This window comes from Triticum aestivum, chromosome 4A (assembly GCF_018294505.1).
Source record: "Triticum aestivum cultivar Chinese Spring chromosome 4A, IWGSC CS RefSeq v2.1, whole genome shotgun sequence".
Taxonomy (NCBI): domain Eukaryota; kingdom Viridiplantae; phylum Streptophyta; class Magnoliopsida; order Poales; family Poaceae; genus Triticum; species Triticum aestivum.
The window spans coordinates 30,176,880-30,202,420 of record NC_057803.1 but is presented as its reverse complement, the minus strand read 5'-3'; the positions used below and the strand labels follow the sequence as shown (position 1 = coordinate 30,202,420).

The 25,541-nt window shown below is 43.9% G+C and overlaps 1 protein-coding gene across 1 annotated transcript; it reads left to right on the top strand.

The window, feature by feature from the left end:
• Nucleotides 1-11,993: 11,993 nt before the first annotated feature.
• LOC123081665 (uncharacterized) lies at nt 11,994-14,940 on the top strand. The gene is made up of 3 exons (XM_044504214.1): nt 11,994-12,068; nt 13,717-14,583; nt 14,691-14,940. Exons 1-3 carry the CDS (start codon nt 12,050-12,052, stop codon nt 14,735-14,737), a joined length of 933 nt encoding a protein of 310 aa, XP_044360149.1. The 5' UTR covers nt 11,994-12,049; the 3' UTR covers nt 14,738-14,940.
• The last annotated feature ends 10,601 nt before the right edge of the window (nt 14,941-25,541 follow it).

Below are 25,541 nucleotides of genomic sequence, written 5' to 3'. Positions count from 1 at the left end.
TAATAGGTAGGTATGGTGGCTATTTTGAGGAAGGTATATGGTGGGTTTAAGGTACCGGTGGAAGTTGCGTGATACTAGAGAGGCTGGAAATGGTGGAAGGGTGAGAGTGTGTATAATCCATGGACTCGACATTAGTCATAAAGAACTCACATACTTATTGCAAAAATCTATTAGTTATCGAAACAAAGTATTACGCTCATGCTCCTAGGGGTATAGATTGGTAGGAAAAGACCATCGCTCGTCCCCGACCGCCACTCATAAGGAAGACAATCAATAAATAAATCATGCTCCGACTTCGTCACATAATGGTTCACCATATGTGCATGCTACGGGAATCACAAACTTCAACACAAGTATTTAACAAATTCACAACTACTCAACTAGCATGACTCTCATATCACCATCTCAATATCTCAAAACAATTATCAAGTATCAAACTTCTCATAGTATTCAATGCACTTCTATTGAAGTTTTTATATTATAGAAAATTTCCATGTTGTTCTAAAGGACTCTCAAAACAATATAAGTGAAGCATGAGAGAACAATTATTTCTATAAAATAAAACCACCACCGTGCTCTAAAAGATATAAGTGAAGCACTAGAGCAAAAACTATATAGCTCAAAAGATATAAGTGGAGCACATAGAGTATTCTAATAAATTTCAAATCATGTGAGTCTCTCTCAGAAGGTGTGTACAGAAAGGATGATTGTGGTAAACTAAAGAGAAAAGACTCAAATCATACAAGACGCTCCAAGCAAAACACATATCATGTGGTGAATAAAAATATAGCTCCAAGTAAAGTTACCGATAGATGAAGACGAAAGAGGGGATGCCTTCCGGGGCATCCCCAAGCTTAGGGTTTTTGGTGTCCTTGAATTTTACCTTGGGGTGCCACGGGCATCCCCAAGGTTAGGCTCTTTCCACTCTTTATTCCATAATCCATCAAATCTTTACCCAAAACTTGAAAACTTCACAACACAAAACTCAAAATAGAAAATCTCGTGAGCTCCGTTAGCGAAAGAAAACAAAACACCACTTCATGGTACTGTAATGAACTCATTCCTTATTTATATTGGTGTTAAACCTACTGTATTCCAACTTCTCTATGGTTTATAAACTCTTTTACTAGCCATAGATTCATCAAAATAAGCAAACAACACACGAAAAACAGAATCTGTCAGAAACAGAACAGTCTATAGTAATCTATAGCTAACGCAAATTCTGGAACCCCAAAAATTCTAAAATAAATTTCTGGACATGACGAATTTATCTATTCATCATCTTAAAAAATAATTAACTAAATAGCACTTTCCAAATAAAAATGGCAGCAATTCTCGTGAGCGCTAAAGTTTCTGTTTTTTACAGCAAGATCAAAAAGACTTTCCCCAAGTCTTCCCAACGGTTCTACTTGGCACAAAAACTAATTAAACACAACAAACACAAACAAAACAGAGGATATATAAATTATTTATTACTAAACAGGAGCAAAAAGCAAAGAATAAAAATAAAATTGGGTTGCCTCCCAACAATCGCTATCGTTTAACGTCCCTAGCTAGGCATAAAAGCGAAGATAGATCTAGGTATTGCCATCTTTGGTAGGCAATCCATAAGTGACTCTCATAATAGATTCATATGGTAATTTAATTTTCTTTTTAGGAAAGTGTTTCATGCCTTTCTTTAATAGAAATTGGAATTTGATATTCCCTTCCTTCATATCAATAATTGCACCAATCGTTCTAAGGAAAGGTCTACCAAGAATAATAGGACATGAAGGATTGCAATCTATATCAAGAAAAATGAAATCTAAGGGCACATAATTCCTATTTGCAACAATAAGAACATCATTAATTCTTCCCATAGGTTTCTTAATAGTGGAATCCGCAAGGTGCAAGTTTAAAGAACAATCATCAAAATCACGGAAACCTAGCAAATCACACAAAGTTTTTGGAATCGTGGAAACACTAGCACCCAAATCACACAAAGATAACACTCATGATCTTTAATTTTAATTTTTATTGTAGGTTCCCACTCATCATAAAGTTTTCTAGGGATAGAAACTTCCAACTCAAGTTTTTCTTCATAAGATTGCATCAAAGCATCAACGATATGTTTAGTAAAAGCTTTATTTTGACTATAAGCATGAGGAAAATTTAGCACGGATTGCAACAAGGAAATACAATATATCAAAGAGAAATTATATAATTAAATTCCTTGAAATCCAAGATAGTGGGTTCATTGCTATTTAAAGTTTTGACCTCCTAAATCCAACTTTTATCAATTTTAGCATCAAGATCTAAAAACTCCGAATTTTTTGGAACGCCATCTAGGTAAAGGTGGCTCATCTTCAGTCCCATCATTATCAAGATTCATATTGAAAAACAAAGATTAATAGGGGACACATCAATCACTTTTAGATCTTCATCCTTATTATCATGAAAACTAGAAGAACACGCCTTCACAAAGCAATCTTTCTTAGCACGCATCCTAGCGGTTCTTTCTTTGCACTCATCAATGGAAATTCTCATGGCTTTGAGAGACTCATTGATATCATGCTTAGGTGGAATAGATCTAATTTCAAAGAATCAACATCAAGAGAAATTCTATCAACGTTCCTAGCCAACTCCTCAATCTTAAGCAATTTTTCTTCAATCAAAGCATTGAAACTCTTTTGAGAACTAATAAATTCTTTAATAATAGATTCAAAATCAGAGGGAATCTTATTAAAATTTCCATAAGAATTGTTGCAGGAATTACCATAATTATTAGAAGATTACTAGGAAATGGCCTAGAATTAAAATTACCTCTATACGCGTTATTACCAAAATTGTTCCTACCAACAAAATTCACATCCATAGATTCATTATTATTCTCAATCAAATTAGACAAAGGCATATCATTAGGATCAGTAGGAGCACTCTTATTAGCAAACAATTTCATAAGTTCATCCATCTTTCCACTCAAAACATTAATTTCTTCTATCGCATGCACTTTTTTATTAGTAGATCTTTCGGTGTGCCATTGAGAATAACCATAATATTATCTAGGAGTTTAGTAGCTTCTCCTAAAGTGATTTCCATAGAAGTGCCTCCCGCGGCCGAATCTAAAAGATTTCTAGAAGCAAAAATTCAATCCGGCATAAAATTTTTGTATAATCATCCATCAATTCAAACCATGTGTAGGGCAATTACGTATCATTAATTTCATCCTCTTCCAAGATTGTGCAACATGTTCATGATCAAGTTGTTTAAAATTCATAATATCGTTTCTAAGAGAGATGATGTTAGCGGGAGGAAAATACTTAGAGATAAAAGCATCTTTGGACTTATTCCATGAATCAATACTATTTTTAGGCAAAGACGAAAACCAATCTTTAGCACGATCTCTAAGCGAAAATGGAAATAGCTTAAGTTTAACAATATCATTATCCACATCTTTCTTCTTTTGCATATCACACAAATCAACAAAGTTGTTTAGATGGGTAGCAGCATCTTCACTAGGAAGGCCGGCGAATTGATCTTTCATGACAAGATTCAACAAACCAACATTAATTTCACAAGATTCGGTATCAGTAAGAGGAGAAACCGGAGTGCTAAGAAAATCATTGTTGTTGGTATTGGTAAAGTCACACAATCTAGTATTATCTTGAGGCATTGTGACAAGCAAGCAATCCAACACACGATCAAACAAGAAGCAAGCGAAAAAGAGGAGAACGGAAAGAGAGGGAGAGAGGAAGAGAGGGCGAATAAAACGGCAAGGGTGAAGTGGGGGAGAGGAAAACGAGAGGCAAATGGCAAATAATGTAATGCGAGGGATAAGGGTTTGTGATGGGTACTTGGTATGTCTTAACTTGTGTGTAGACTCCGGCAACGGTGCCAACAATGGCTCGTTGTTAGGAGTCAGATCTTGATTTGACTTGGCACGAATCTCCCCGGCAACAGCGCCAGAAATCCTTCTTGCTACCTCTTGAGCACTGCGTTGGTTTTCCCTTGAAGAGGAAAGGTGATGCAGCAAAGTAGCATAAGTATTTCCCTCAGTTTTTGAGAACCAAGGTATCAATCTAGTAGGAGATTACGCTCGAGTCTCACGCACCTACACAAACAAATAAGAACCTCGCAACCAACGCGATAAAGGGGCTGTCAATCCCTTCACGGTCACTTACGAGAGTGAGATCTGATAGATATGATAATATAATATTTTTGGTATTTTTATGATAAAGAGAAATTAAGATGCAAAGTAAAATAAACGGCAATAGAAATAACTAAGTGTTGGAAGATTAATATGATGGAAGATAGACCCCGGGGCCATAGGTTTCACTAGTGGCTTCTCTCAAGAGCATAAGTATTATGGTGGGTAAACGAATTACTGTCGAGCAATTGATAGAATTGAGCATAGTTATGAGAATATCTAGGTATGATCATGTATATAGGCATCACGTCCGCGAGAAGTAGACCGAAACGATTCTGCATCTACTACTATTACTCCACACATCGACCGCTATCCAGCATGCATCTAGAGTATTAAGTTCATAAGAACAGAGTAATGCTTTAAGTAAGATGACATGATGTAGAGGGATTAACTCATGCAGTATGATATAAACCCTATCTTTTTATCCTCGATGGCAACAATACAATATGTGTCGGTTCCCTTTCTGTCACTGGGATCGAGCACCGCAAGATTGAACCCAAAGCTAAGCACTTCTCCCATTACAAGAAAGATCAATCTAGTAGGCCAAACCAAGCTGATAATTCGAAGAGACTTGCAAAGATCAACCAATCATACATAAAAGAATTCAGAGGAGATTCAAATATTGTTCATAGATAAACTTGACCATAAACCCACAATTCATTGGATCTCGACAAACACACCGCAAAAGAAGATTACATCGAATAGATCTCCAAGAGAAGCGAGGAGAACTTTGTATTGAGATCCAAAGAGAGAGAAGAAGTCATCTAGTTAATAACTATGGACCCGTAGGTATGAAGTAAACTACTCACACATCATCGGAGAGGCCAAGGAGTTGATGTAGAGGCCCTCCGTGATCAATGCCCCATCCAGCGGAGCTCCGGCAAAGGCCCCAAGATGGGATCTCTCGAGTACATCAGGTTGCGGCTGTGGAATTAGGTTTTCGTGGTACTCCTGGATGTTTTGGGGGTACGTGGATATATATAGGAGGAAGAAGTACGTCGGTGGAGCATCGAGGGGCCCACGAGGGTGGAGGGCGCGCCCAGGGGGTAGGGCGCCCCCTGCCTCGTGCCCTCCTCGGTCGTTTCTTGACGCCCACTCCAAGTCTCCTGGATCACGTTTGTTGAGAAAATCACGTTCCCGAAGGTTTCATTCCGTTTGGACTCCATTTGATATTCCTTTTCTTCGAAACCCTAAAATAGGCAAAAAAACAGCAATTTGGGTTGGGCCTCCGGTTAGTAGGTTAGTCCCAAAAATTATATAAAAGTGTAAAATAAAGCCCATTAACATCCAAAGTAGAGAATATAATAGCATGGAGCAATCAAAAATTATAGATACGTTGGAGACGTATCAGAAGTGTGGTGCTTGATTACCACTTAGCTAATGAGGACATCTCAACTATTGTTACACTCACAACCACCATTGCTACACCAGCTCAAGTTCTAGAGATACAAGGACCAACGGCTAGAGCTCAGACATGACAACTTAATTAGCAAGTACTTTCATTTCTAGGAACTTACACTATTGTTCATAATAATGTAATGTTTCCTAAATCAATGTATTTATATTACTCAGAAATGAAGGACCTAGCATAGACGAGAGGGGCACTCACTTGAGTAAGATTAAGCATAGAGATAACAACAAGCACACAAGAAGTGAGGACATAGCTTCAATTGATGAACTTGGGACTTTGAATCCATCATGGTTACACGTGAGAGTCATGGAAGAAATATATAAGATGGCACTTTATAATTTCATTCATGGTCATCTATAAGTGTTGTGTCACCTCAATTGGGGGTCAGGCCCATCTATTTTCAGAATAAAAGACCACATGCAGTTTTCAGAGTTTGTTTTAAGAGAGGAGACTGTTAAGCTTCATGCACTAGCCAACGCAACCAAAAGTTCGAACTGATGGAAAGGGCTAGTGCAATTCACATATGCTATAACACCCCCTCTCACGTGTGACGGGGAAGACAATTTAACACGTGTAACCGGAAGAGCGCGATGATGCGTGAAACTCACGTATGACTCAAGAGGTCTCTGCGTGGACACAAAGGGGGGGGCTACCGACATTTTTTAATAAACTGCGAAAGCCAAGACTTGAACTCAAGACCTTAGTTCTGATACCATGTTAAGCTTCATGCACTAGCCAACGCAACCAAAAGTCCGAGCTTATGGAAAGGGCTAGTGCAATCCACATATACCGTAACAGACAAACTAAGGTTCGATTCGACCCCCGCCCCTTTGGTCTGGCCAAAGCCCCCTTGGTATCTCCTTAAATAACCCCTTGGGTGGGTTTTTTATGTAGTCTTCTTATTCATGCTAATTGGATATATAATGTAAGAACATAAGACCAAAGATGTTATAATTCTGTTGTAGTGTGGCACATGACTCAATATGTTACACATTTATGTGTAAACGAGAGAACCCATTCCACCTCATCGATACTGTGACGATTTGGTGCACGGCACATTACACTTTTTTCCAAAAGGTGTTCTGAATAGTGCGATTAAAATTTCATGGTGGTCAGGGTACTCAACTTTGTACCATTGTATGAAAAAAGTCGACGAGGACAGTGGACAGGGACAATTTCAAATTGAAGATTTGCCTAACTTGTCCTTGTCCATGTATGATATTTTTGAGTAGGCTCTTTGTTTTTTATTTTAGATTTATATTAATCTTCTCATGCATGTATGTTTATTTTGAGCAGCAACAAAAACATTGAATATGTACTTTTGCTTTTTCTGCATCTCACTCTGGCGAATGATGGGATGAGAAGGGTAGAAAGATTCTACTAGTTGCAAAGGCAATGGCACAACCAAGAAAGCTAAAGTTTTCTTTTCTATTCTCTGTCCATTGTAATAGAGTGCAATGCAATTATATCCAAATATCATATGAAATTCCTATGATTCAAAAGGAGCCATATTCACCGCACCACATGTGTTCTGATAACACATTTTACAAACACTACCAGAATTGAATTTTTTGCGAACTACATGTGGAGTTTAAAATTGATTGATATATGAATGGAATATTTTTTTAAAGTTTTGAATTATATTCTTAGAAAATTGAACAAGAATCAACCACTAAAATAATTTATTTTTTAAATGAAAATGGCCTTACGAAATGTTCCTGAAACAATTCAACAATTTTGAGTAAAATTGCCAAAATAATGTGAAACCCCTCTTTTGAAACTTTCATGAAGATGAAATATTTTTTTTAAATGAATTTTGTGGAAACCTATAGGAATAATATTAGTTGGAAATTGGTATCCAATGCCGAAAAAATGCGGATACAAAATAAATACATCCCATAATATAGGGATGGCTCATACGGACGAAATTAGATTGGTTAAGAGGAGTCTACTATGTAGAAGGTCCGTCATAAATGAACTCTCCTCTCAGTGAGTCATTTTGGAGCCCGGGTTCTAGTGATCCTTTTTTTGAGTGATCGAAATTCATATGGAAAAGTATAAAAAATATTAAAAAGCTACATTATTATGTAGATTTGTTGTACATATATGTGTCATTCAAAAAAACACTTGTCTATGTGAGCTGCCCAAAAAGGAAAATTCACGGATTTATAATACTAGCAAACAACTCACATTTTTGAAACGCATGCTTTTTTTGTGTGTGCATATATAAAAACATGCATTACATGAAAATCTAGGTACACATATTATATTTATACTAGCACAAACGCCTGTGCGTTCCAACAGGAAAAATACTAGTTCTTATGAACCACGATTTGCCGGGTCGAGGAACTATGTCACGGGATAATGGTCGCCAATGACAAAAAGACGGATCATTTGAGGATCAGGACATTGTGCTTAGGACATGGGGTATGATTCGGAGTAAATTGATCTGATTAACGACATTTTTTTATGAAAAACTTTTGATCTATTTATCAAATATCATGGCAATATTAAGAACATTAGAAGTATTAAAAAATACAACATGATGCAAATTCATCGGACTTCCATAGTCCTAATCCAATTATTATGTTTTCCAAAAAAAGAATAATCAAATGTCCCTAACATGAGGAATAATTGTTCTTTCAAGCCGACCATATATACAAAAAGTCTAACCTAATTATGCATTTGGGGGGTGGGGTGTATGGATTGTTCAACTTGCGGTTCATGCTTTGCTAATGAGTAAGCATCATAATGTTTTTTTGTGAAAAAATACCAGAAAAACGGCGTACAATAGAGAGAGAGAGAGAGAGTTGATCAAAATGCAATATTGATTAGGGTGTTTTGTTGACCTAGTTAAAGCTCTCCTAATATTATGATCAATATGCAGTCCCTTGGGCAGGTGCTCTCGCAAAATCACAATGTTTAGTGGGCAACGCGCGTCCCTAAGGGCGGGCGCTCTCCCAATATTATGCTCAACATGCATGCATCTTCCTTATTATTCTATCAGAATGAAGTCACAAATTCCTTTCCAAATTATTAACTCCCTTATTTGCGTATCAAAATGAACTAAATTATCAGGCATGGATACTTGTCTCAATTCCTTTCCAAATTAGCTTCCTTATTCCCTATTATCATGTCTAAATTTCCTTCCTTATTATCATGTCTAAATTTGCTTCTCAAATCCTTTCCTCTAGCATGGACTGCTTTCTTTATTATTGTCTCAATTCCTCTCCTGTTTTTTACATCAAAGTGCTCTTTATTGCAAGGTGATAACCATAGTATCTTTTACAAGAGTATGAACAATCTCTACGGGTGGATCTTCCATCCACCCTGCACTCACCTTACTTGTCACTAGTTTGGATAAATCATGGGCAACACAATTAGTCTCTCTAGAAGCATACTCAAAAATGATATGCGGAAAATCACACGCAGGGTGATATATATATATATATATATATATATATATATATATATATATATATATATATATATATATATATATATATATATATATATATATATATGACAAATGTTTCCTACAAGCAGTGGTAGTTACCACCAGTTGCGTTTTGTATATTGTATGTAGTATCTATTGAAACCGAGAGTATGTACGTGTAGTATGTAGTATATAACAATGATTAGATAGTATATATACAAATTTTTAGGTAATATGTACCATTTTTTGAGTATGCTCTTTTTTACATATAAATATGTACGTATTTCACAAATATAACAAAAACTATAGGCTCATATGCAATTTTTTCATGTAACTTGTTTTGAAATAGCTTAGATATAGTATATGAACATATTTAAAATAATAAAATAATATATATTGTACCATATGGTAGTATATGAGACATGTGGGGTAACTACCACCGGGTGATAGGATGGATTTTTCCTATATATATATATATATATATATATATATATATATATATATATATATATATATATATATATAAGAAACTGTCGCCAATAGACCGTAAGAGCGACCTCCATTCTTCATTGTCTCTATCACCTTGATGTTGTCGGATTTCACCTCTATGCGATTACACCCGACTGTAGTTGCCAAATTGAGAACAAACCGTATGGCCAATGCCTCGGCCATAAGCGCATCTCCGTAACAATCAATTTCCCTGTTTCTTGCCGCGACGAATCTGCCATTCGAGTCTCTGATCACAGCGCCATACGAGCCCTTGAGTAAGTCTGGTTCAAAAGCCCCATCCACGTTCAGCTTCACATACTTGCTCCTTGGTCTTTCCCAGCCATGTCGCTTGATTGTCGCCTTTGCATCACTCGCCATAGTATAATTAGCAACCAAAGCTCTAACTTCCGTTGCTATGAACTTAGGTTCCTGGATCTTTTCATTATGCACTAACTTTCTCCTCTTCCACCATAAGTACCAGGAACCAACAACAATTGCTTCCATTGAATTTCCCAGACCATGGGTCACACATTCTTCAGCTGGTTCCAACCATAAATATTCTAGCACAGCTTCTCCCCCATGATCCAAAGCGCATGGTTTATCAATAACAAAGTCCAAACCCAGTAACCGCCATACCTCTTCCTTCTTCGGAGTACACATCTTCCACCACGCGAACTAGTACATTTTCTTTCTGTCCTCCTCATCTCCCCATCAGAATCCCGATATCTCATCGGTTATGGCCTTGCAAATACCTTTGGGTAATTGGAAAACTGACATAGCATATGAAGGTATTGCTTGCGCCACAAATTTCAGTAAGATTTCCTTTCCCTGCAAAGACAAAACTTTCTCCTTCCAACCTTTCAGACGTTGGCACACTCGGTCAATTAGGTGTTGGAAGCAGTCACTTCTGTCCACCCCAACCATAGTTGGGAGACCCAAATATGTATCGGAGAGAGCTTCAGTTAAGATATTTAATTCCTAGCAAATATCCTCTCTCACAGAGACATTAGTGTTTGGGCTAAAATAAATACTGGACTTGGCATTACTAACCATTTGTCCAGAGCTCTGACAGTAAGTTTCCAGCACCTTCTTCAATGTTCTTGCATTGCTGATTTTAGTCTTCATTAAAATTGAGGAGACATCTGCAAAAAGAAATGTGATACAGACGGCACATTCCGGCAGACTTCGGAGAGACATGTTGCAAACTAGTAGTTCCCTTAGAGCATCACGCCCCCATGACCTCGTTTTACGCCGGATTTTAGCAAAAACAGCGCCGACGACCACAGGAAAAACCCAGCCCCCCAAGGGGCACTTGGGACGCCCGACGCTACTTTATGCATGGTGAAACCCCACCAGCCAGCCTCTCTCCCCCCTTTTCCTGCATTCAAAAGGAATCTGGCTCCTCTCTCTCTCCGCAATCAGAACTCCTCGCTCCAACACGCCACCGAGCTTGCCGCCTCTCCAGCCCCCTCCCCGCCAGCCTCCACCGAGCCACCGAGCTCGCTGCGTCTCCGGCCAGATCCCGCAGGCACTCCCATTGCTGGTCGCGGCCACCTCCTCGCCGCGCGCCGGCCGACCTCTGCCTCCTCACCGCCGCCCTCTGATCACCGCACGCGAAAACTTGGAGCTGCCCGCGGAGTCCGAGTACTTATCCTCCTCGACGTACGCAACAGCGCACGCCTCTGGCCCCCGCACCGGCTATGGCTTCCCCCTCGGCAGTGCCGTGTCCCTCGACGAGCTAAGATCCGAGTAGCCGTCGACTGAGTACCTGCCGCCGCTGCAGACCTCGACCTCCTCGACGTCAGGAGGACTCGTCCATGTCGGAGGTCATGGAGGCGCTCCCGTCGGCGGTGGGGCGCAGCGGCACAGACGCGCGCGGTAGGTGCCTGCTCCTGTACTTCTCCGGTGGCAACATGTCGAGGCCGAGGCCGACGCCGCCCGCGCGTGGCCGGGGCGGAGGAGGAGCGCGCATGGCCGGTCACCGAAGAAGCTGCGCGCGGGGCGGAGGAGGAGCACGCATGGCCGGGCACCGAAGAGGCTGTGCGTGTGCCGATCTGCATGCACACGCAGGCGTTCATCGTGTTGGTTTTGATCTGACGGCTTAAACAGGCCAGTTAGATCTATTAGTCTAACAGAAGAAGAAAAAAAAGGATAAAGGGATAACGATAAGTGAAGGGGTCCACGTACCAACGTACGTGAGCCTCGATCAGAACTAACGCGCCCTGATCGGGGGCGCCCAAAAACCAACTCAGGTTTTGGGTCCCCTGTCGCCAGCGCCATATTAAAAGGGATACGGGAGAGAGCTGGGCACCTGCGAGATCACAATTCACGTAAGGTTTACTCTCCTCCCGATATTCTCTCACCCCATCCGATCAGGAGGAGTGCTGCAGCGACGGGAAGACCTAAGCCAGCCGCCGCCGCTGTCCCTGGGCAGTGCCGGTGGCGTCCTGAAGGAATCAGGATGTCGAGGAGAACATCTACTTCGACTACATCACCCCTGCATCACGCCTGCACCGAGCAGGCGATCATGTCCACTCCCGTGACATGTAAAGAAACCCTAAACCCTTCTCTGTTCATGTTGTGAGGTGATCTAGGTGCAATTAGATTCTGCTAATGGCATATCATAGATGCATAATTAATCCAACAATGGTCTCAGTCGCCAATCTTGATTGCAATAGATCCCTTTATTGTTGATCAGTAGATCACTATCATGTTTAGATCAATGTCAGGTCTAGGGTTCATGATCTAGATTGAAAGTTTTAGCCCTTGGTTAGCCCAAATATGCATGCTACTGCCTTGTTGCCCTCTGTAGATCATCATGTTTTAAACTAATTTGCTACGGATCAGTACTGCACCTATGTTCATCAATTTTAATTAATCTAAGTTAAGATCTTATGCTCACCTTCATGTTAAGTTGATTAAAATTGATCATGCTTAAGTACTGTTTCCATATGCATTAGCAAAATATTGGGCAGAGGGATACACCCAAGTCAACAGTAGCAACCCCTCATGTTTAAGAACCCTAGAATTTATCCCCAATTTGCAAGAACCCTAATTCTGCAATTAGGACTACTTTCCCCCCAAATCAAGTACTAATGCACACGAATTGGAGGAGAATGAGGAGAATCCTCACCTAATGTGCCGCGTACTCGCCTGTTCCCTTCGGGGCCCGCGCAGCGCCCACCGTTGCGCGAGGGCGAAGACGCCGCGACGCCGCCGTCCTCGGGACGACGCGCGGAACGCAGTTGAGCCGCCGCCGCCTCCGCCCGAATGGACGTGCCCTTGTCTTGGCCGACGCCGAGCAAGTCGTCGTTGCTCCTCATGCCGCGGTGGCCGGCGTCCCTCCTCCCTCCTTGATGTGCCATCTGCACGGACGCCGGGGCAACGTTCGACGGGGGAGCGCGCGGGATTCATCCTGCTGCACGCTCCTCTAGCGAGCGCAGCCGCCGCGCCGCCATGGCCGGCGTGCCTCGAGCCGCCGTAGTGCCGCCGCTCTCTTCGCGAGCTTGAGATGCGGGGGGGTCGGGGGAACTGAGCTAGGGTTCTGGATTGGGCGGCTGTTTTGTTCCGATCGGGAGCGATACGGACCGTCCGATTCAATCGAATGGCTGTAAGCGATGCGCGGCTCCCAGCCGGGCCATCGGGGCTTTAACGGGCCATATCCGGCCGCGGGCTTCAGCCCAGGTTGTTTCAGTCCAGCAAAAAAAGCGCTACTGGACTGAGCTGCATTTCGGACAGCCGTGGGGTTCTTGGGCTAAAATCAGTGTCGCCATTTCTGTTTTTCCGGTGCATTAAAGTTAATAGTTATTATGTTTTTGCAATGTTCAAAACAGAAAATGCATAAAAATATAATGAACACATTATTATTCTGGGTAAAATTGAACCAACGAGATATTTTATTCAGGATTTATTATGTGTTTTTGGATGATGAACTTTTTTTTTAGACATCAAATAATGATAATATTTTTTTATGTTGATGTTTAAATTGAGAATGAAATGACTCTAATTTTAATTCGGACCAACGTTGTTTTATTATTATGAGTCATCCCCTATGATATATTTAATTCCATGTTTTTTTCTGCCCAACGGTGTTTTGACATGGAGTTGAAATTAAATACTTGGCATGTTTGTTTATTTACCAACGTAAATTTATAATCATGCAAGTTTACTTATGAACTTTTATGATGATTTCAGCTTCCGCTCCATTCCGGTCCGACACGATCGAACCACTTACGGGGAGTAACTTCCCTCGTTGGAAGTCCCAAGTCGAATTATGTTTGGGTTGTAATGAATTTGACTATGCCTTGAGGGAAGAAAAACCTGTGGCACCTGTGGCAGGTGTCACAGGGTATGCAGAACTCAAGAAGGAGTATGATGTTAAGATGGAAAAGTGGAATAAGTCCAACCATATTGCGCTTCTCATCATGAAAGCGACAATATCGCCGGACATTTCTGAAGCACTCCCTAAGAAAGATACTGCTAAAGATTTCCTCACTGAAATGGAGGAGCAATTTAAAGGCTCCGACAAAGTGTATGCTCATGAGCTTTTTGCTAAACTTCTTCAGAAATACACTATTGACGGAAATGTTAGGCAGCACATATTGAGGGTGGTAAATGCTTTCACCAAGCTTAAGGCTTTGGAGTGTTCTTTAAGTGAAGCCCTTCTTGTCATAATTATTCTTGAGTCTCTTCCTGAAGAGTTTGAACAATTTAAGGTCAACTATAACTCTCTAAAGGAAAAATGGCCACTCTCTGAGATGACCGCAAGGATCGTCCAGGAGGAAGAAAGGATCATGAGGCAGAAGAAAGACCATGTCTTTCATGTTGGCTCTAACAAGAGAAAGCATGACGGACAAGGTTTCCCTAAGCCTCAGAAAAGGCAAGTCAAGAAAGAAGGCACTAAGCCATTCAACCCTAAGGCATTCAAGGGTAAAGAAGCCGGTGGTTCTTCTTCTGCTCCTAGCAGCTCCACTGCTGGAGAAAATGCTTGTAACTTCTGCAAAGAAGAGGGACACTATCAAAGGGACTGCCCAGGCTTTCTAAAATGGATGAACAAAAGAGGTATTGATGAAATTACTTTTGTAGATGAATCACTTTATGTTGATTTTTCAATAAAGTCATGGTGGATTGATTCAGGGGCAACCACTCACGTTGCTAACTCTATGCAGGGATTCGATACGATCCAAACCATAAGAGGAGGAACAAGAAAGCTTAAGGTTGCGAACGGAGTTGAGGCCGATGTTGAAGCTGTGGGATCTCTCACGTTGGAGCTACACACTGGCCACACTCTTAGATTGAATAATGTTATTTATGTGCCTACCTTAAGTAGGAATTTGATTTCAGTTTCTCGTTTAGATGATGATATGTATGAGTGCCATTTTGGCAAGAAACAATTTGCTTTGATCAAATGTAATAAGAATGTAGGCATCGGTGTTAGACGAGGCCAACTATACATGTTATCTCTTAATAATGATTCAGTTATGCATGTGAGTGATGAAATTAATGTTGAGAAGAAATGGAAAGGAGTTAGTAATTCTTCGAAATTGTGGCATTGTCGTTTGGGCCACATTTCGAGGGGGAGAATGGAACGCTTAGTTAAAAATGAAATACTCCTCCCATTAGACTTCTCAGATGCAGACAAATGTGTCGACTGCATTAAAGGAAAATTCGCAAAAACAATTAAGAAAGGAGCAGTAAGAGCCACAGGGGTTTTAGAATTAATTCACACCGACATATGTGGACCCCTTAATGTTAAGTCTGTAGATGGTTTTGATTCATTCATTACATTCACAGACGACTTTTCCCGCTATGGATATATTTATCCCATACGTGACCGATCGGAAGCTTTGGAGAAATTCAAAGTCTATAAAGCGGAGGTTGAAAATCAACTGAACGCAAAAATCAAAGTTGTACGGTCTGATCGCGGGGGAGAGTATTATGGTAGGCATGCTCCTTATGGGCAGATTCCTGGACCTTTTGCCAAGTTCTTATCTGAAAATGGAATCATTGCTCAGTACTCAATGCCTGGTGAACCACAACAAAATGGTGTGGCCGAGCGCCGCAACCGCACCCTTATGGATATGGTGCGAAGCATGCTTAGTCACTCGAGTTTACCAGTAAGCCTTTGGATAGAGGCATTAAAGACAGCTGCACACATACTAAATCTTGCTCCAACTAAGTCAGCACCTAACACACCTTACGAGATGTGGGCGGGAAAGAAACCGAGCTTGAATTACTTACGGGTGTGGGGTTGCCCTGCTGAAGCTAAAGTTTTCAATCCACAACTTAAGAAACTGGATCCAAAAACAGTTAGTTGTTTCTTCGTTGGATACCCTCATAGGGGAAAGGGATATCGTTTTTATTGTCCAAGACACACCACCAAGTTTGTGGAGACTAGACAAGCGGTATTTTTTGAGGATAATGAGGTCACAAATTTAAGGGAGATCAATCTTGAGGAGAAGCGGGTTTGTGTACCATCCCCGACTATCCAAGAGATTGTTTTTCCAATACGAAGAAATGTGACATATGATGATCCTGAATCTCACGGTTCAGTCTCTCAGTCGAATGGTGATCCAGAAACTAATAATGAGAATCCAAACACAAATGAGGATCTCCGAGAAAATAATGAAAATGATGATGTTCCACCACCACCTCCGCCCATGGGTAGACCACGGCGTGAGAGGAAGAAAGCCATATCAGATGATTATATCACTTTTTTGATGGAGGACATGAATGATATGGGAAAGGTGGAGGATCCAACCTCATATAAGGAAGCCATTAAAAGCGAAAATTCGTCCAAATGGTTGGTTGCCATGGAAGACGAGTTGAAATCTATGGGCTCAAACGATGTATGGGACTTAGTAGAAGTTCCCGATGGAGCTAAGAAAGTAGGCTGCAAGTGGGTCTACAAAACCAAGTATGATTCCAAAGGGAATGTCGAACGGTTCAAGGCAAGGCTAGTGGCAAAAGGGTATACACAGAGAGAAGGCATTGATTATAAGCAAACCTTCTCTCCTGTGTCAACCAAGGATTCTTTCAGAATCATAATGGCATTAGTAGCTCATTACGACCTAGAACTACACCAAATGGATGTTAAAACGGCATTTCTAAATGGTGACTTAAAAGAAGATGTTTACATGGCTCAGCCAGAAGGCTTTGTTGTGGAAGGAAAGGAACATTTAGCATGTCGTCTAAAGAAATCAATTTATGGCTTGAAGCAAGCTTCAAGAGAGTGGTACCTCAAGTTTGATAAAATTATCAAAACTTTTGGTTTCACCGAAAATGTTGTGGACAACTGCATATACGTTAAGTTTAAAGGCAGTAGGTTCACATTTTTAGTCCTATACGTTGATGACATATTGTTGGCATGTAGCGATAAGGATATGCTGCATGAGACCAAGAATTTTCTGTCATCCAGTTTTGATATGAAAGATCTTGGTGAAGCCTCGTATGTCCTCGGCATCGAGATTCATCGAGATAGGTCCAGAGGAACGTTAGGACTATCTCAAAAGGCATACTTTGAGAGAGTACTGAAAAAATTCAATATGCATAAGTGCTCACCCTCACCTGCTCCTATAGTTAAGGGCGATAAGTTTGGGACATTTCAATGTCCGAGGAACCAATGTGAAACTGATCAGATGAAGTCGGTTCCTTATGCTTCAGCTGTTGGAAGCATCATGTATGCTCAAGTGTGTACACGCCCAGACTTATGTTTTGTAACCGGGGTGCTTGGCAGATACCAATCAAATCCAGGACCGGACCACTGGAAGGCCGCAAAGAAAGTCTTGCGTTATATGCAAGGAACTAAGGATTTCATGCTTACATATAAAAGAACTGATAACCTAGAAATTGTTGGTTATTCAGACTCTGATTTTGCCGGGTGTGTGGATAGTATGAGATCCACGTCAGGTTATATATTCACACTCGCGGGAGGAGCTATATCGTGGAAAAGCTCCAAACAAACGTTAACTGCTGGATCTACGATGCAAGCAGAATTTGTAGCATGTTATGAGGCCACCGGGCAGGCTGTATGGCTAAAGAATTTTATACCCGGACTTAAAGTGGTTGACAGCATATCTAAACCAATTTTATTATACCGCGATAATGAACCCACAGTTTTCTATACGAGTAACAACAGGTCAAGTAATGCTGCCAGACACATTGACATAAAGTATCGTGTTGTGAAAGATAGAATCCAGGATCAAACAGTTGATGTTAAACACATAAGAACGAAGCATATGCTTGCGGATCCGCTAACAAAAGGCTTACCACCCAGTATTTTTCGTGAGCATGTTGCCGGCATGGGACTACTGGAAGCCTTATGATTCTGGAATAAGAGGACCATTAAAATGAACCACTCCCCAATTAGCAAAATGTTTTCCATTTCGAAATAGGCGGGTGTACTATAAGTGTTGAGGTTCTGTGGCGTTTCGAGCTGTTGTAACACCTCACTTTGGTACATCATTCCTATGTAGAATGGGCGAATGAAGTTAAGCCTAACGATCAAGGGGGAGAATGTTGGTTTTGATCTGACGGCTTAAACAGGCCAGTTAGATCTATTAGTCTAACAGAAGAAGAAAAAAGGATAAAGGGATAACGATAAGTGAAGGGGTCCACGTACCAACGTACGTGAGCCTCGATCAGAACTAACGCGCCCTGATCGGGGGCGCCCAAAAACCAACTCAGGTTTTGGGTCCCCTGTCGCCAGCGCCATATTAAAAGGGATACGGGAGAGAGCTGGGCACCTGCGAGATCACAATTCACGTAAGGTTTACTCTCCTCCCGATATTCTCTCACCCCATCCGATCAGGGGGAGTGCTACAGCGACAGGAAGACCTAAGCCAGCCGCCGCCGCTGTCCCTGGGCAGTGCCGGTGGCGTCCTGAAGGAATCAGGACGTCGAGGAGAACATCTACTTCGACTACATCACCCCTGCATCACGCCTGCACCGAGCAGGCGATCATGTCCACTCCCGTGACATGTAAAGAAACCCTAAACCCTTCTCTGTTCATGTTGTGAGGTGATCTAGGTGCAATTAGATTCTGCTAATGGCATCTCATAGATGCATAATTAATCCAACACATCGCGGGCATGCGCCTGCCGCTGCAGCCCTTCTTCAGCGACGCGCTCGCGCACTTCGGCATCGCGCCCAACAGGTGGCGCATCCTGGCCGGCTTCGCGGTGCTCTGCCACTACGCGGCGAGCAAGCTTCTGCACGTTGCTGATGTCCGCGTCGACGGAGGCGGGGCCACTGCCCCGAGCTACAGGGGGCCGCGGTGAGCAGGCCAACGCGGCGGGACGAGCTGCAGGGGCGTGCGGGCGCGGTGAGCAGGCCGGCGGGGTCGACACAGCTGAAGCAGAGGACCGCGGTGGGCGACCTGGCAACGGCCGCGGCAAGCAGGCCGGCGTGGTGGTGGCGGTGCGGTGGTGTGAGGGAGATGAGGTGGCGCACGGGGAAAGAAGAGACAGAAGTGCTGGGGTGGGGGGCGGCTGGAAGAATCTTCATCCTCAATGTAAAAATTTCGCCCGGGCCTCGCCAGGAGGCCAGAAAAACGCCTACTGGGGGCACAACTGCTGGAGATGCTCTTAAGACATATCTTGGCGAAATCATTAATTAAGGAGTACTCGTTGCAAAGATCAATCCAATTCTCCTGGTTGCGACAAGTGGCGCACATGCAGCGCGCCACTTGTTGTAACCTGGGAGTTTTCCCTTTTTTCGTAGATCCGTTTATTCAAAATGTTTTATCTCTCAAACCGTGCGTCCAAATCTCGAACCGCTTTCACCGTTGGGTTCCTCGCGTCGAGATCTTCAAAACTAGATGTCATGTTGATAGGTTTTGACAAACATTTTTTCACGAAAAAAACCAGACGAAAAAACTGAACCAGGAGCGTGGGTTTTTCCCTTTCCGAAAGAGGCACGTCCGTGCCTCTCACAAATCACAACCGTGCCTCTCGCGGAGTCAAAACCGTGACTCTCGCGGAAGAAAAAAAATGCGGTTTTTTTGTTTCCGAGGAGGCACGGTCGTGACTCTTGTGAAAGCACAACCGTGCCTCTTGCCGAAGCAAAACCGTGACTCTCACGAAAGGAAAAAACAGAAAACGCATTTTTTTCCTTCCCGAGAGGCACGGCCGTGACTCTCGCGAAAGCACAACCGTGCCTCTCGCGGAAGCAAAGCCGTGACTCTCGCGAAAGAAAAAAAAACAGAAAACATGTTTTTTTCCTTTCCGAGAGGCACGGCCGTGACTCTCGCGAAAGCCCACCCGTGCCTCTCGCGAAAGCAAAACCGTGGCTCTCGCGAAAGCAAAAAAAACGTGTTTTTGTCGTTTTCGAGAGGCACGGCGGCCATGACTCTCGCGAATGCAAAACCATGACTCTCGCGGAAACAAAATCGTGACTCTCGCGAAAGCAAAAAAACAAAAAACGTGTTTTTTTTTCATTTTCGAGAGGCACGGCGGTCGTGACTCTCGCGAAAGCAAAACCGTGACTCTTGCAGACGCAAAATTGTGATTCTCGCGAAAGGGGAAAAAAGAAAACGCACATTTTCGCGCAAAAATATTTTTTTTTCAATTTTTTTTATTGAAAAGCTAAGGAAGACCGATGGAAAACCAAAACATCAAAAAAACCAAAAAAACGTTTAAAAAGCCGAAAACGCGTGCGGAAAAATAAGAAAACAAAATCCGGAGAAAACGCCCAGAGCGCGACACGTGACGAATGGCTGAGAGCGCATCAACTGGCGCTGATCGTTGTGAGGCTCCCGCAGGGGAGCTCGTTCACTAGTTGCTCTCATATCTTGGGGACGGCTTTAAAACAGACGGGCCTAGGGTGGGCTTCTACAGCGAACAGGCACTTGTTTTTAGGTATAGTTATGTAATTTCGGCCCAAAACTCCTAGTCCTATCAGCCCAGCACCTCCAGACTCCAGCCCATGGTAGCGCCCTCTTGGGACACTGGGAGCCCACGCAGCAGGCACTGAATCAGCTTCCTCGCCATGGACGAGCCCGTGCCCCCCCTAGAGGCTCGGCTACGTGTAGCACACCGCCCGGTCGAGGGTTGACCACCTAACGCTGTTCCACGTTCATCCAGGCCACCAGCAAGTCAGCAGCTACGGCTACGCACGCACGTAGCAATAGCCAGCCATTCTGCAGCTGCCTCTGCTCACTCCGTCACCGCCCGTGAGCCCCAACATTTGCTGCATGGCGCTGCCAAACTTACCACACCACATGCACACAGAAGCTCAGGATCCAAAGAACAGATGGCGGATGGATCGACCGGTCGATCGTATCGTCCATGGCCGACGATGCCAACACATCGCAAGGCTAGGCCGCTCTAGACAGAGAAAGAGATGCAGTAAGTGAAGAGCGTGAAGGCTTCCCCTTGTCTTTTGCCTGGCCTGACACGAGAGCTGTGCATGCAATGCAAACGCAGCAGACTCGCAGACACGCAGTTACTCACACTGCAACTCGTTTCGTTTTTAATAAAAATCGGTGGCCTCGGCTTGGCGCGCCTCTGGCCGGAGTACGCTAATGATACTATTGCCGCTGCCGTCCGTTCTGGCTTGGTTGGTTTCTTCTTCTGGCCCTGCGGCCCGCGTCAGGCTTCCCGCTGCACCGTAGCAACAGTCTAAATGTAAGTGCGGCAGTGCAGCAGCATGAGATGGGCGCAGTAGATAAGACGTTTCTGTTCTGAGCTCAGTGCGTGCATGGCGCAGATTAAAGTAGCCCCCATTTCTCCCGCCAGCTCATGTTTCTGGCTTTCTTCTACTGCGTCATCTTTTTAATTCGTTTCATGGCATGCAGTCCGAAAGCTTCATTCCAAGAGATGCTTCGGCGTCAAGCCATGGCCATGCAGCTGCGTCTAGCCTGATATACTACAAGGCCTTGAGCTGCTTTATCATTTTCGTGGTTAAATTCCTGCAGCTGCCTTATGACCTTACCAGACATGAAACTCTTCATCAAGAGTAGTAGCATAGCATGCCGCCTTGGCAGTTCAAAATCCACATCCATAGGTGGAATAATTGATTGATCTCACTGTGTTGGGTGAGAACACCCTAGACTTGGGTTGGCAGTGCAAAGCACAAACAGGATGCTAGCTAATTTGGCGAGCTCAGAGGGACAGACACAAGTGGGCACCATGTCACCATCAGGCTGGTCATAATGGGCAAGAACATAAGCTAGTAACTTACACACTTCCCTAGACTATGTTACTACCTCTATGGTGGGTAGGAACATTTATGTAGTGTCATGCAACAATGAATTTATTAGGTTATAGACTCATTGTTTCTTGGAGTGTGTGATGTTTCGGTAACTTAGCTAGTTACCACAAGCATCTCTTTCTTCATTAAATATGTGCCACATAAGCAAAATTGTATTGGAGTGTGTGATGTTACTCCTAAGTTCCTCCCCATTATGACGAGCCTGAGGCACCACCGCCACCAGGGTCAGAGAATGGCAATGCAATCAATAGAAACAAGAGCCGCGCCTGCATGCATACACAGGGCAATCTGTTCGCTCGCCCCCTACTACATCTAGTACGTACGAGTAGCTGTTTCTTGCTCGTGCACTGTAGACGCGCACGCACGTAGCAAGAATTATTGGACATTGGTGTACGTGCTCCGCATTCACTTCCTTCTCCTCACCTTCGTCCATGTTCTGGCCAAGCCCCGAGCCCCCTGGCTATGGCGCTATGTACTATGCATCGAGACATATCGATCCTTCAACCGGCCTTAATTTTGCTTCTGCGGCGGGCTACTATTTACGTCTTCGTTTCCAGAAATTCCACATGACGTGAACCATGGAAAGCTCCGGCGACGCTCGTCTCCATCGAACTTTTATGTCGAGAGCGATCGATCGACCGTAATTGCACTTTCCCGGCCTTCCACTCTGTTATGTCAATTGATGATACACGTAGTAGAACAGCAGGATCGGTGTCAGCATTCCCCGAATTTTCTTTCTTTCTTTCTTCCCTCAGGGAAGGCATGCAGTTAAGTTGCTTACAGAGGGTGCACGTAAGACATCTCGACGTGCCGGTCAGAGCTACTTACTGATCATGCGATGCGCACAGTGCCACAATTACTCTCGTGAACAGGCCTGCTGTGGCAATGTGTATGTAGTACACATCGCAAGGCCCCGGTTTGTTTCTTCGACGCACACCTGGCATGCATGACGTCAACCCTGTACGCGTGCGTCGGCGCCGTTGTAGGGCATCGAAATAAATTTGGTGCGTGCCTAATAAGTCTTGCCAAAGACGTGGGCACGAGATGATGGTCAGAACGCCTACCAGACATTCGAAATGAATTGGGCTACTGTGTAGGCTTCAACATGCTCGGTCGATGTCCATGAGGTTGCAATTGCGCGCTTTCGCGCACAGTTACGTACGTACGTACCGCTTTGTTGTCGTCCTGCCGCTCGCAGCGTCCATGCATGCAGTGCAACCATGCGCTGCTTGGTCTTGACGGCACACACTGCGGTTAAATTTCGTTTTTTGACCCTTTCCTGAAACCTATTTCAGATTTGACCCTAGTTTTAATTTTTTTTTGAGATCTTATCATTTTGCTACCATCAGGGACCACGACGGTAGAGTATAAGAGCATTACTAGTAGAACCCTCAAACCCTCGAACCCTCACTAGCGTTTTAAGGGTCCAAAAATGATTTTTTGTGTGCACTTTTACGGGTTGAAAAACAGAGGCAAAAATTAGAACCCTCAAACCCAACCCTTATAACAAGAATATTCCCCACGACGTTGTCGTTGCGCGCGGGAGATCGACGGGGCGGCCGCCGGCGACGGGGGCGACTAGCAGCGGCGGTCGCGGGCGTGAGCGTGGGAGTTGGGAGGATTTTTCCCTCCCGCACGAGTATAACCGCCAAATGAGGGTTGGGGTAGATTTTGCTCCCCAACCCTTACTTTTAAGGATTGAGAGAGGGTTTGAGGGTTGGACCTTTAAAAAAATTTGAGGGTTTGATGGTTAAGGGGTTCTAGTCTACGGCTTTTTTTCGACGAAAACTGTAAAAAAGCAGTTATTTTAAAGGGTTTGAGGGTTTGAGGGCTCTACTAGTAATGCTCTAACAGCCTACCGTTAAGGTCCCTGGCGGTAGGGTTGCATGCCCTACCGTCAAAAACCTTTTAAAGGCTTCTTTGATTCAAAGGAATTTTATAGGATTTCTGGAGGATTGAAATCCTTAGGATTTTTTCCTATATTGGTCCTTTGATTCATAGGATTGGATCCCATAAAAAAATTTCCTATGGAATCTTTTGTACTACATTTCGGCCTCCTTTGATTTGAAGGATTTTTCATAGGAAAAATGTAGAAATTCTCATTCCATAGGATTTGCTACTGTAGCGATGTTTGATTTGCAGGAATCAGTATGGAGGAATACTATTGCAATCCAGAGAAACACTGTTTGTTTCCTGTGATTTCACATGAAGTGAAACATTGAGTCAGACCTTTTTTTTACACAAAGACCGAGGCAAGAGGAACAAAGTTGCATACCAGCGCATGGTTTCTCTACTAAATAATGCATTCCTTTGATTTCAGTTCCTGCATTTCAAACATTCCATTTGTTTCATATTCCTATACTTTTCACTGTTTTCAATCCTCTGTTTTACAACTGCAACCCTATAGATTTCCTGTATTCTTTCTATTCCAGTGTTTTTGCAATCATGTGAATCAAAGAGGCCCTAAGTATTGACCACAACGCGTGCTCGTGCCTTGGCGGTAGAGTTGTGCAGGCTATCGTCAGCCCGGTTGGCGGTAGCGATATTTCCTACCGCCAAAGTCCCTGCCGTAGGCTGTTAGACCCTACCGCCATGGACTCTGGCAGTAGTAAAAGGGTCAGATCTCGATTTTTTTTCAAACTAGGGTCAAATCTCGAATAGGTTTTAGAAAATGGTCAAAATACGAAAATTTGCCACACACTGCTGATCATCAATTCATCATGCCCGTCTCATTGGTGAGAATATCTCCGTGAGTGCAGGCATGGCGGTGGCGGCCATTTCTAATTTTACTCCTCTACGTACTACCCTATTTTGTCGAGCCATTTTTCCTTTCTTTCATGGACACCGATACACCCCGCTCGAACGCTCGATCCGCCGGTGCACGGCAGACGGCACTGTGCCAATACCGACCGCAAACGAACAAAAGCCAATGAGGTGCAGTGCAAGCCCGAGACCGTGGATGGCGCGCTTGGATTCTTGCAGGCTCATTCCATCGTCCGTCCAATTCTTTAAATCTCGTGCATGCATTGGATCCGATCCGCTGAAGCTAAAGCCGGTCGTCAGTGGAAACAGCAATCGTCCAAAGCCTCCCACCCACTCAAATCATACCAGATCCAACGAGGCACCCGCGCCCGCGCGCCGGCTAGTTCCAAAAGCTGCGATCCCCTCTCATCATCCGCTCAATTGTCAAATTTAAGCCGATCGCGATCAGCGCTTGACCCACCCAAACCCAACCAGAGAGGGCCCCCGTCCCAAGCTTTTTTTCCCGGCGCCCCGGCACAAGCTCGAGCGGCAGAGGCGGCCAGGCCGGGTCCGGACCCCGGACCCGGCGCGCGCGCGCACAGCGGGCCAGCGGCACCACTGCTCGCCGAGGCAGGCGCACTTATTTCGCGACAGTGGCGGTGCATGCTTGCCTGATGACGCCCTGCGCCGCGCTGCCCAAAGTCTATACGAGGCTAATTTTCACTCCCCATGCCATCGAGCGTGCGCCGCTGCTGCTGCTGAAAACGGGTCGGTCGACCGAATCGATCGAGTAAATAAAGCAACGGTAATTACTACTCAACCTGGCGATCGAGGCGACACGGTGAAAACTGAAAGTTGGGCTGGCGTGGCGAGATACACGGGCGGGTGGCACCGATGGACAGGCGGTTGGGCTCTTTTGAGCACCGCAAAGCGCGCGACGTGACATACTACGACACGTAGCAGTGACGACCTGTGTGTAAAGAGGAGTGAGAGCAGTGGAGCATGGGCGCGGGGTACCAGGATGTTCCAGCCCAGCCCAGCTCCACACGCATCGCCCCACCGATCAT